General features: G+C 47.4%; 1 protein-coding gene across 1 annotated transcript in view; it reads right to left on the bottom strand.

Annotated features, from left to right (window-relative positions):
* Positions 1–11,553: 11,553 nt before the first annotated feature.
* The window catches only part of usp19 (ubiquitin specific peptidase 19), a 98,696-nt gene continuing 96,943 nt past the window's right edge, over positions 11,554–13,306 (bottom strand). The window contains exon 26 of the mRNA XM_055647912.1: positions 11,554–13,301. Coding sequence (XP_055503887.1) covers positions 13,158–13,301 — 144 coding nt within the window. The 3' untranslated portion in view covers positions 11,554–13,157. The remainder of the gene's footprint in view (positions 13,302–13,306) is intronic.

Below are 13,306 nucleotides of genomic sequence, written 5' to 3' on the forward strand. Positions count from 1 at the left end.
ACGTGATTTTTTTCCATTACAAATCTCAAATTGTGGAGTAGAGAGGCAAATAAATAAATGATGGGTCTTTGTCCCAAACATTATGGAGGGCACTGTATCTGAACTCAAGTTGACCTTCCCTCTGGTTTGGAATCTCGCGCTGATACACAGACATCCGGAGAGAATGAGTTCAAAACGCAGTTTTCAAATTTGAGTTCCTGTTTCTAAAATTGTTGTTCTCAGTAAAAGAGACCGCCGAGCTGTGAATAGGTGCACGTAAGACAGCCCGTCGCAGACTGCCTGAGTATCCCGCATACAATGTGGGCAAGCAGTCAGCTACCTCTGATGTAACTGGGCGAGGCATGGTCCTATCTATATCAGGTGGACCAAGGAATGGCAAATGCCAAGCGTGTGTGGTTGCAGTTTGATGTGTTTGACCAGGGCAGGACTTACACAGTAAATGGCAGAGCCCTGGAGAGTGTTGCAGAACAGGGAGATCTGTGGGTACAGGTGCACGGTGCCTGAACGTGGTGAGCCAAACTTGTCCCAATGAAAAGGTATTTGGCAATTAAGCAGAAATTAGAGACTGAGTACAAAACTATTAGATACATCAGCACAAGTCGTTCGGCTTACCAAAATGGAGCACTGTTTGGAAGTTCAGATCGAACAGCTCAGGATGGAACTGGCAGGCCAAGGGAGACCTCCACAGCTGATGGCAGAAGAACTCTCTCTGTGGGGGGTTAGGTGTGGATTTGTCTTTGGAGTGTAGGAGGCTGAGGGGCGAACTTATTGAGGTGCACAAGATCATGAGGGGCACGGATAAAAGTCCCAGCATAGAGGATTCTAAAACTAGAGGGCACAGGCTTAATGTGAGAGGGGAGAGATTTAAGAGGGACCTCGCTTTCACTCAGAGGGTAGCCTGTATCTGGAACAAGTTGCCAGAGGAAACTATGGAAGCGGGTATCATTGCGACTTTTAAAAGGCATTTGGACAGATATATGGGTAGGAAAGGTTTAGAGGGACATGGGCCAAATGGGACTAGCCCCGTGGGGCAATTTGGTCGGCATGGGCAAGGTGGGCCGAAGGGTCTGTTTCCGTGCAGCACGGCTCTGACTGTGTAACACGCGGTAGTAAGGACAGTCAGTCCACACACCACGCGTTAATTAACCAGCTGCGGCCTGTGTATATTTCCACTTTAATACCCTTGGGAAGAGCGGGATGGCAGGAAAAACGTAGAGGTTGCCATGGAGACGGGAAGGCGAGTACACAAAGCTCCCAGGATTCAGCCTCTTCATCCAGAGGAGCCTTTAAATCGAAGCAGCACCCAGGAGGGCAACGGGGCTGCGAGGTTATTTATTAGCAGCGCTGACTCACAGCCATCCATGCAAGACGCACAGGGCTTCCTGTACAAGAGCTGGTGTGACAGGCTGGCTCTGATGTATGAGGGGTACACAGAGGCAGCAGCGGGGCGGAGAGTTATAGGAGCAGAGCGGGAGGCAACACGCCATCCATGGCTGAACATCCCACCCAGTCACACCTCTCCCACGCCGCAGAGTCTGACACTTAACAACATTAATGCACGCAGCCTGCCCCAGGGAAGGGGGGAACCTGAAACCTAGCACCAGCGGGCACAGGTTGAAGGTGAGCAGGGCGGAATTTAATAGGAACCCGAGGGGCAACATTTTTTTTACACACAAGTTGTTGGGTTTATGGAATGAGCTGCCAGAGGATGTAGCTGAGGCAGGTACTACAACAGCATTTAAAATACATTTGGACAGGTACATGGTTAGGAAAGGGTTTTGCCAAACGTGGGCAAATGGAACGAGTGTAGATGGGGCATGGTGGCTGGCATGAACAAAGTGGGCAGAAGGGCCTGTTTCTGTGCTGTGTGACTCTGCCACACCTGGGGATGTTGGGACCGGTCTTTCAACAGAGAAGGTTTAGGGGATATTCAACTAATTTTGCCCCCCTGAGGCAGGTGGGTGGGAGGGAACTTGTAGCGGCATACATCTGTTAGAAGATGGTTGTGGTGGGAGGATGTTATACTGGCTGGAAGTCTGTGACCAGGGGAGTTCTACGGTGATCTGTGCCAGTTGTAACATGTAAAAATAACTTGGTTATAAATGTAGATGGGTTGGTTAGTAATTTTGAAAATCGAGCAAGTGTGATGTGCATTTTGAGGTTGAATGTTCTTAAGTCCCCTTCGGCATGGCTGACCCTGGTGTCTCCAGGGTGCTACCCTTCACGGAGGACGCCTGTGCGTGACTGTTTCACGTGGGGAGACTGCCCCCACACGGACCGTAACAGATCTGGGTCAGGATCCAGTGGCATGGAGTTGAAGACGGCCAGAGACCCTTTTCTGCTGCAGCCTTCATCCGCCTTCCCAACCGTTGTGACACTCCACTAAGGTCAGCCATCGTCCTCTGCCTGTTCCACCGTTGAGGTCTTGGTTGGATTGCTCTTTGTCAGAGACCTCCCCCTCGACCGTACAGCCATGGGTGGCCCTACCAGGAGCATAGCTCCAGACGGCATCGCTCTCAGGATCTCAGGTCCACACAAGCTTCTCCACCACGACAAGGTGACAATCCACGAAGATTTATTGTTGAATGTAGGTTGAATATCAGGTGAGAGTATATAGTTAATGCAAGACCCATTGGAGAGGGTGCAGAGGTGGATTATCAGGACGCTGCTTGGGTTGGAGGGTATTAGCTATAAGGAGAGTTTGGACAAACTTGGGTTGTTTTCTCTGGAGCATTGGAGTTTCAGGCGAGAGTTGATAGAGATATCTAAAAATTATGAGAGGCATAGCCAGGGTTGACTGTCAGAACCTCACCCCCGGGTGGAAATGTCAAAGAATGGAGGGCATAGCGGTAAGAGGAGGGGGAAAGTTTAAAGAAGATGTGGGGGCAAGTTATTTTACACAGAGGGTGGTGGGGCCTGGAACTCCGGGGTGGTGGTGGAGGCAGGTACGATAGTAGTGTTTAAAAGGCTTTTCCACAGGCACATGGATATGCAGGGTTTGTGCACTCAGAGGAGATTGGTTCTAGCATCCAGTTCGATACATTGGGGGGGGGGGGGGAGTGGCTCTAACCACCCTTCAACTCAAATTGGTCGATGCTCCCCCCCACTGGACAGCCTTGGAGCTGCAAATCAAAAGCAGACCAAGTGCTGGAATAACTCAGCGGATCAGGCAATATCTCTGGACAACATGGATGGGTGACATTTCGGATCAAGACCCTTAGAAACATAGAAAATAGGTGCAGGAGGAGGCCATTCGGCCCTTCGAGCCAGCACCGCCATTCATTGTGACCATGGCTGATCGTCTCAAATCAATAACCCGTGTCTGCCTTCTCCCCATATCCTTTGATTCCACTAGCCCCTAGAGTTCTATCTAACTCTCTCTTAAATCCATCCATCAAGTTACAAACCCCAGATAACCTTTGCAGGCAATCGGGGCGATAATCAAATACTGCAGATGCTGGAAACCCGAAATAAAGAGTGCCGGAGAGAGGCACCACAGGCCAGCAAGCATATGTGGAGAGGTTCAAGTAGACACAATATGCTGGAGTAACTCAGCAGATCAGGCAGCGTCTCTGGAGAAAATGAATGGGTGACGTTTCAGGTCAGGACTCTTCTTCAGACCACCTCGACCCAAATAAAAACGTCGCCCATCCTTTTCGTCTAGAGATTCTGCCCGACTCGTTGAGTTACTCCAGCACTGTGTCTATCGTTGGTACAGACGTCTGAAGAAGGGTTTCGGCCCGATACGTTGCCTATTTCCTTCGCTCCATAGATGCTGCCTGACTCGCTGAGTTTCTCCAGCATTTTTATCTACCTTCGATTTTCCAGCATCTGCAGTTCCTTCTTAAACATGTATAGTTCTTTGTTTCTACGGTCAACAGTTGTGCTGAAAGGCTCATGGATGTAAAGCGCCGACTCTGCATTTACCTCCACAGATGCTGCCCATCTTTGGATGAACTGTTGAACTCGTTCTGATCCCCACGACCCACCCCCCCCCCCCCCCCCCATCTCCCCTTCATTTCGCAACCCATGGTACCACTCGCTAGCTCAGAAACTCCGGAGGCTGGGCTGTTCACACCGGGTTAGATATCTTCCCAGAGATTAAACGGAGCTCAAGAGTTCACATTCCTGATCTATCTGGGGACGTGTGGGAGCGAAGCGTGGAACAATGCTCGGTTGCATTGTAAAGAGTCAGGACAGTACAACCTTTCATGGTTATCTATGCCTGATAGTTTTTAGACACTTCTATCAACTCTCGACTGAAACTCCAATGCTCCAGAGAAAACAACCCAAGTTTGTCCAAACTCTCCTTGTAGCTAATACCCTCTAACCCAGGCAGCATCCTGGTAATCCACCTCTGCACCCTCTCCAGAGACTCCACATCCTCCTTGTAATGGGGGCGACCAGAACTGCACACCATCTACAAATGCAACCTGACAAGTCCTATAAAACTGCATCATGACTTCCTGGCTCTTATACTCAACGCCCTGACCAATGAAGCAAGCATACCATACCATGCGCCTTCTTTACCACTGTTTTGTCACTTTCAGGGAGTTATGGAATTCGACCCCAAGATCCCTGTGTACAAGGGTCTTGCATTAACTATATACTTTCACCTTACATTCAACCTCACAAAGTGCAACACCTCACACTTGCTCGATTGTCAAAATTACTAACCAAAGATGTTATAAATACGTAAGGGGGGAAAAGAGTAACTAGAGTAGAGGGAGAGTGAGAACTCTCAGGAATCAAAGCGGTCACCTCTGTATGGAGCCACAGGAGATGGGCAAGGTACTAAATGAGTATTTCTCCTCTGTATTTACAGAGGAGAAAGACAGTAGGACGGAGGAAATTGGAGCAGTCACTGGAAGTGTCATGAGAGCACAGGGTTACTGTCGAAGAAGTACTGAAGGTACTGTCGTGTTTGAAGGTAGACAAATCTCCAGGGCTTGAACAGATATATCCGAGGACATTTGGCAAAACTAGATTGGAAATTGGGGGAGCCCTGGTTGAAATTTACAAAGTCGTCCTTACATACAGGAGAGGTGCCGGAGGACTGGAGGGTTGCAAATGTTGTTCCTCCTCTCAAGAAGGGCTGCAGGAAATATGCTGCAAACTATTAGCTGGTGAGCTTAACATCTGTAGTTGGTTAGTTACTGGAGAGTATTCTGAGGGATAGCTTATACAGGCACTTGGATGGACAAGGGCTGATTAGGGATATTCAACATGGTTTTGTACGTGGAAGGTCGTGTCTCACAAATCTGATTGATTTTTTTGAAAACATGACCAAAAAAATTGATGAGGGCAGAGCTGTAGATGTTGTGTACATGGATTTCAGAAAGGCATTCAACAAGGCTCCGCATGGTAGATTGCTCTGGAAGGTTAGATTACATGGGATCCAAGGAGAGATAGCTGAATGGATAGCAAATTGGCTCCATGGAAGAAAGCAGAGGGTGATTGTGGAAAGTTGCTTCTCAGACTGGAGGCCTGTGATTAGTGGTGTGCCTCAGGGTTCGGTGTTGGGCCCGTTACTGTTTTTCAGCTACATCAATGATTTGGATGAGAACATACAGGGCAAGATTGGCAAGTTTGCTGATGATACAAAAGTTAGTGGTTTTGCAGATAGTGAAGGTTGTGAACGATTGCAGCAGGATCTGGATCGATTGGCCAGGTGGGTGGAGGAATGGTTGATGGAATTTAATACAGAAAGGTGTGAGGTGTTGCATTTTGGGACGTCGAACAAGGGCAGGATCTACACAGTAAATGGTAGGCCTCTGGGTAGTGTTGTAGAGCAGAGGGATCTAGGAGTACAGGTGCATGGTTCCTTGAAGGTCGAGTCACAGGTAGATAAGGTGGTCAAAAAGACTTTTGGCACTTTGGCCTTCATCAGTCAGAGTATTGAGTATAGAAGTTGGGAAGTCATGTTGCAGTTGAATAAGACGTTGGTGAGACCGCATTTAGAATATTGTGTTCAGTTTTGGGCACCATGTTATAGGAAAGATATTGTCAAGCTTGAAAGGGTTCAGAAAAGATTTACAAGGATGTTGCCAGGACTAGAGTGTGTGAGCTATAGGGAGAGGTTGAGTAGGCTGGGTCTCTATTCCATGGAGCGCAGGAGGATGAGGGGAGATCTTATAGAGGTGTCCAAAATCATGAGAGGAATATATCAAGGTAGATGGAGTCTTTTGCCCAGAGTTGGGGAATCGAGGACCAGAGGATATAGGTTCAAAATGAAGGGGAAAAGATTTAATTGGAATCCAAGGGGTATCTTTTCCACACAGTGGGTGCATGGAACAAGCTGCCAGAGGAGGTAGTTGAGGCTGGGACTATCTCATCGTTTAAGAAATAGTTAGACAGGTACATGGATAGGACAGGTTAGGAGGGATGTGAACCAAGCGCAGGTAAGTAGGACTAGTGTAGCTGGGACATTGTTGGCAATGGGGGTGAGTTGGACTGAAGGGCCTGTTTCCACACTGTATCACTATGACTCTAACCCATTTACATTTATAACCAAGTTACTTTTATATATCACAACTGGCACAGATCACCGCTGGTCACAGAACTCCAGCCAGAACAACACCCTTCCACCACAACCCTGTCTTCTATCAGAAAATCACCACTGTGGATCCCATGCATCTTCTCCCTCCCACCCTCCTGCCTTAGAGGGGCAAATTTTGGGCACAATTTGTTGAATATCCCCAAAACCTTACATGGGCGGCTGCTGCAGAGCCCCGCACTGATGGGAGCTGCAACACCAGATGGATCTCAACGGGAGCAATGTCTGTTCCTCATGAAGGACGGACACCGAGACCTGTGCCGTGCATCAGACTGGGCAGTAGTGAAGCCACAGGAGGTCTCGAGCTGGGAAAACATGGGCAGTGCCTGTCTATCCATGTTGATCAATGCTGCACCCTCTCTGTGGGGGAAAACAAACCCTCAATCCCCCCCAACACACTCCAGCCAATCAAATATTAATTACAGTAACAAGGAACTGCAGATGCGGGTTTTCAAAGGCAAGACAAATGGTGAAGTAACTCAGCAGGTCAGGCAGTGGAGAAGTGATGAAGATGAATATCCATGTGCTCCAGCGATATTGCCTGACCTGCTGAGTTACACCAGCACTTTGTGTCCTTTTTGAAAAATATTCATATGGCAACTGAGGAAAGTGACTGTCCTGGACAGACCACAGAGCCATACAGCATGGGAACAGGCCCTTCATCCCACTTGTCCATGCCAACCAAGAGCACCCATCCAAGCTAGTCCCACCTGCCCATGTTTGGCCCATACCCCTCTAACCCTTTCCTATCCATGTACCCGTCCAAGTGCCTTTTAAATGCAGTTATAGTCCCTGCCAGAATTACCTCCTCTGACAGATGACGGTCATTGTGGGCCAGCTGGGAGCAGTTTCACTGAGTTGTGGGGTTTCACACAGCATTCCAGACAGCCGAGGATGTTATCCAGACCCAGACTACAGTGCAATGCAGCGGGTCACATAGCAGAAAGTTTAATTCTTTTTCTTCACAGACGATGCATCCTAGAGTGTTTAAACAGGCCCTTTGGCCCACCTTGTCCATGCTGACATACTGCATTGTGTCCAAATGCATTTCGTTGTCTCTGTACAATGCATTTCGTTGTCTCTGTACTGTACACTGACAATGACAATAAATTGAATCATTTCATTTCAAATATCTCTAGATTCATCCTATCCTTATATCTGTCCAAATGTCCTTTGAATGTTGTAATTGTATCTGTTTCTACAGCTTCCCCTGGCAGTTCATTCCAGATACTGACTTGCCCTCTGTCACCCCGAGAACTCTCTTAATCCATGCTTTAGCCTGTGGCCCCTAGTTTTAGAATCCTCTACACTAGGAAAAATACTGCGAGCTTTCACTTTATCTGTGCCCCTCGTGGTCTTGTAAACCTCAATAAGGCCACCCCTTAGCCTCCTACACTCCAAGGAAAAAGTGCCAGTTTATCTCACCTCTTCCTATCTCAAGCCCGCAAGCCCAGGCAACAACCTGGTGAATCTCTTCTGCACCCTCAATGACATCCTTCCTGTAGCTGGGTGACCAGAACTACAGACAGTTTCACCAAGTGTCAAGTGTGGTCTCACCAGCGACTTGTACAGGTGCATCACTGTTGTACAAGTCTGACCAAACTGTAGAATAGACCAGTATTGCCTTGTTCTATAAAATTATATAAAGGTCATAACCAGTAGCCAACCACTTACTTTTGTAGTGTCTTGTGATGAAGATCCATGTATTTTTGTTGATCTTTGGCACCTTCAATGAGACTCCAGAATCAGACAGATCTGTTGTCTTCACTGGCCATTCCATCGCAACTCCCTGCTCTGCTGTCTCCATCACCAATTCTCCCAATGATGCACCTGACACGTACTCTTATCTTCTCAAACTACCGGACAATTCTTTAATTTACGGCTTATCCCCATGGCAACCCTAACGTTTGAATGATATTCCCTTTGTTTTATACATTCCTCTCACCACCTTCTCCGCGACAAAACGTACCTGTTTCCCCCCAGTTCCAATAAAGTCTTAAATTTACTCTTTCTCATTCCACAGATAGTGCCTGGCTTGCTGAGTGTTTCCAAGCATTTACTGTTTTATCTCTTTTAGCTCTCTGGAGACTTCACTAGGATATTACCAGGACTGGTGAGCTGGAAGGGACAGGCTGGATAGGCTAAGACGTTTCAGTTTGGATTGTAGGAGTCTATGAGGTGAAGAAACTGTAAGAAAGAGCAGAGAACATAAGAGCACAGGAACTGGCCCTTCAGACCACGTCATGGTCAAACATGTGGACAAATTGAACTTGTCTCTCCTGTCTCCATGACCCATAGCCCTCCATTTCTACGTGCTTATCTAAGAGCCTCTTGGAGGAGATGCTGGAATCTTAAGCAAAACACAAAGTGCTGGAGGAACTCAGAGGGTCAGGCAGCATCTGTGGAGGGAAATGGACAGACAATGTTTTGGGTTGGGACCTTTCTTCAGACTGCAGTAGAGGGGAGAGAAAGCTGGAAAAGATAGGATAGGATTTGCACCGGATTTCAAGAGGTCTATGTCATGGAGAGTACTTCTACAAAAGTGTACAGCTCCTAAAGTGCGCTGTTAAGGAATTACAGAGAAATTTGCTTATTCTTATCTGTTCTATGGCAAAAAGCAAGTGAAAACCTTGAGAAATGGGAAACTAATGCAGGGGTTCTTTAAATTGATCCCAGCATGGGATACACTCATGCCGAGGAAGCAACGGATACTCTAGTGGTTGTATGAAGGTGTGTGGGTGGGCAAGACATAAGGAGGGGGTAAACAGCAGCTGGAACACACTGAGGCTTGTGCAACATCATTAAAGGTAGGGGTTATAAGATGGACAGGAATTGCAGCAAGTAACAATGTTTTTAAAAAAAAGGGTTAAATTAAATGGAAGGAATATATATCAAAGTAAACCAATCCAGAGATTAACAATGCGATATAAAGAACGACAGATTCTGGTTTACAAAAGACACAGAGTGTTGGAATAACTCAGCGGGTCAGGCAGGAACATGGATTGGCGATACTTCAAGTTGGGAGCCTCCTTGACTCAAGGAGGGTCTCAGCCTGAAATGTCACTTAACCATATTCTCCAGAGATGCTACCTGACCCGCTGAGTTACGCCAGCACTTTTGTCTACTTTTGTAAACCAGCATCTGTAATTCCTTGTTTCTCTCAGAATTTTTAATTCCTTACTCCAACAGTCCTTTTTCCAAAGATTAACAATGTAAAGTATTTAATCAAGGGTAAGAAAAGAATTCAACTACATTACAGTAAATAGCAAAGAATACTTATCAAAAGATTCAAGGATTCATGCTTTGGATCAAATTTGATATGATTGTAAAAACATTAGGATTTCAGATAACTAGAAATACCTTTGGTCCATCTATGCATGAAATAGGGGCATTTTTTGAATAAATATATGAAAGAAACCACAGGTAGACATAAAATGTTGAAGTAAATCCACAGGACGGGCAGAATCTCTGGAGAGAAGGAATGGGTGAAGTTTTGGGTCGAGACCCTTCTTCAGTCAAATAAACCACTCCAGTTTACCCATGTGGCATCCCTCTGTGAGCCCCCCTTCTCCCCCCCCCTCTAACAGCTCATGAGGCGGGGCATCAACCAGGGTCAAACACCCAGGTGGGAACATGCGATTGAATCTGTGCCCTCAGATAGGCAAAACAGATTTTTATTAAAATCCTTGCAAAGTGCAGCATGAAATGAACAGAAGTCAATAAGACAAGGGCAAAACTATTTGTTTAATCAAGGAGAAATTAACAAACTGAAGTGCAAACAATTAATTTACACAACATTTTGTAAGACAGTGACTGCGACCACATACCTACAAAGTCAGGGCTGCAAGGAGAGGATAAAGAGCAACTCAAAATCAACCAACGGGTCCGGGGGGGGAAATCGGAGGGGGAGGGAAAGCTCCTGAAGGGACAAGAGCAGGAGGAGGGGGGGGGAGCAGGAGACAGGGGGGAAGGAACAGGAGGAAGGGGAAGTGGGGCAAGAATGAGGGGAGTCATGCAGGAGGGAGGGGGAGTGGAGCAGGAGGCAAAGGGGAAGAGAGAAAACAAGAGGAGGTGGAGGAAGTGACCATGAAGGGTGGGGGGGGCAAGAGAGAAAATGGAAGTAGCAGTGATGGGAGAGATCAAGAAAGTAGGGGGAAGGGGAAGATGGAGGAAGTGGATGGGAGAGAGTGAAGGGTGTTGATGAAGAGTTTGTGAGAGAACATACAAAAAAGACAAACTAAAATCACACTTTTCATTGTTAAAACAGCCGCAGAAAGTTACCAATGCTCTTATTCAAAAGAACTTTAGAATCATTTCCCCAGTTGTACTATTTTTCATAGTCTCTGGTACACATCAGGAAGCTGGTGGCAGTGCCCAGGAATTCTGTGCCAGCGTGCCAATCCCCATGGAGCGTGGGTGTCCCTGGCCTCCAGCGTGTGTCCCTCCACCTCGAGTCTGTGCCTCGCAACATTTGACACCACAGACGAAAGCCACCGGAAGGAACGGAAATTTGCATTGAGCCCTTTTGCTCACTTCCCCAACACGTCGCCTTGTGGCTTTGTCAGCCATCTTTCCACAGAGATCTCAGATGCTCCCCAGCTGATTATTCCAGAAGGCTCTCAATCACCAAGAGTGGGGCCGTCACACCAGAATCCCCTCCAGTCCTCATTGGCCACATGACCTGTAGATATTAGGAACACAATCTCAACCGTCCATCCCAAGCTGGAGATGGCGGTCTAGATCCTGAAGTTCCCAACCCACAGTGGAGAACCTTCACCAAACGGGCCGAGTGATCTGGGAAGAAGCCGTGCCCCATAAGAGCCATGCGGCTCCCACATCTCCAGAGCAGGGCTGGGGCCGGATAGACGTTCCACACACACCCTTTCTCTGTGCACATACCCACAGGGACAAGCAAAGAGTCTCAGATCCACAGGCCAGGGACACCAGGAGGGAATGCATGCAGCTTCAGAGACAAATAATGAGACAGGAGCCAAGCCTGCTGGAGTTTAGTTTTTAGTAAATTATAGCAAATACATTTTGATAATAAAATAGGAAAACAATTCAGTAAAAGGTAAATGGTCTTCGGAAAATTATATCGGAAAGGAAAACAAAATAGAATCAGCTTGTGATTCAGCAACCACTTCAGAAACACAAATTCTCCCGCCCCGCCAACCCAAGCCTGGAGGTGCAAATGGAGATACAGCAACGCAGGAATTGGGCAGCTACCTGTGATTGAGACTCCCCTCTGTCTTCCTTCTGAAGGCAGCTTGCAACTGCATCAAGACACGACATAGGGCTCGACACCATGTTGCGATGGCAGCTTTCACTCAGGTACAGATAACCTGAAGCAACTGAGAGGCAGCTAGGTAAAAGGACCAGGCAGAAATCCTTCAAATGTTGCTCATTATAGTTGCATTCTACTTTTGTGTGGGCAAACAAACTTCAAGGAAAGCCTAAAGGATCCAATTAGTCTGATTTTCTGAGCTCCACTGCCCACCCAGCAAGATGTGCAGAAGTTGTAGGGATAGACCCCAGCCTGTTGCAAGGACATTCCGTTTCCCTTCCAGTTGTATAAATCGACACATCACGACTGCAAAAGGAACACACATTCATGCACGCACACACAAATACAGACATCCCAACATCACTGACAGATGCCAAATTAGATAGGTGAGTGGAGACCATTTTCATCAGTTTTGGACACCAATTCCCCAGGGGCCCCATGTGAGGGAGGGGGGTGGTGGGAGTATAGCTTCCATGCAAAGATAACACCAGTTATAAGAGCACGCAGAGGTCAGGAAATCACTCCAATCCACACTCATCCAGCAGACAGTCTGATTAATACAACCCCTCCTTGTCCCATTGCCTTCTGCGTCAGGGTTACACCTCCTCTCAGCCCAGCTCTCTCTCTCTACCTCTCGCTCTCGCGGTGCCCCCAACCGCTCCGTCCAATGTGAGCCACATCCCAATGAGCAGTGGGGAACTGGCAAAAGGCTCAGCCCCCCAATGTTGGCCCGTTTAACTTGCAAACTTACAAACAAAAACAATTTTATTTTGCTTTTCGTTCCTCCAATGATTCAGGAAACATTATACAAATCAAAAAAGACCCTTTTTTGTTTATTTTATATAAAGCAGATGTAAAGAGAGATTTTTTAAAAAAGTAGCTGAAACAACGAATGCAAACAGGTGATCCCAGATAGATGCTGCTGGCAGAACAAACAGCACACCAGGCTGCAGAATGTCTCCATTAATATGCACGTTGGTGACAGAATCGTTGTCTAAATACATTCCATTGCATCACCCTAAAAACACAATGCAGCAGCATCCTCGCACCACAATGGCATCAATGATACGAAGACACCACCACAAATTCTTCCCAACCGTCTCATACCTAGTGCCTCCGAGTCAGGCCCAGAAAAAGGGGTGGGAGTGGAGGCTGGGATGGAGGGGGAGGGAAGGTGGGGGTAAAGAAGGTGAGGAGGGGAGGGGATGGAGGGAAATAAATTAGTTTTATGAATTGAGGGGTTGTATTTTTTTGTCCAAAGTGCCAGGTCTCTTGCTGTGACATGCAGTTTATACAGAGTGCCCGTGAGCGGGACATTCAGTCTACCTCCTCCACGTTTCCATAGGCTGGGGCGCAGTGCTCCGTGGCGGGACGCGAGAACAGACCAGACACCGAGTCTGGCGTCAGCTGGGGAGCATCTTCGGGGTCCACACCTGCCCCCCGTGCTGCCTGACTAGAAGCCTGCA

The sequence above is a fragment of the Leucoraja erinacea genome, chromosome 16, assembly GCF_028641065.1.
Source record: "Leucoraja erinacea ecotype New England chromosome 16, Leri_hhj_1, whole genome shotgun sequence".
NCBI lineage: Eukaryota > Metazoa > Chordata > Chondrichthyes > Rajiformes > Rajidae > Leucoraja > Leucoraja erinaceus.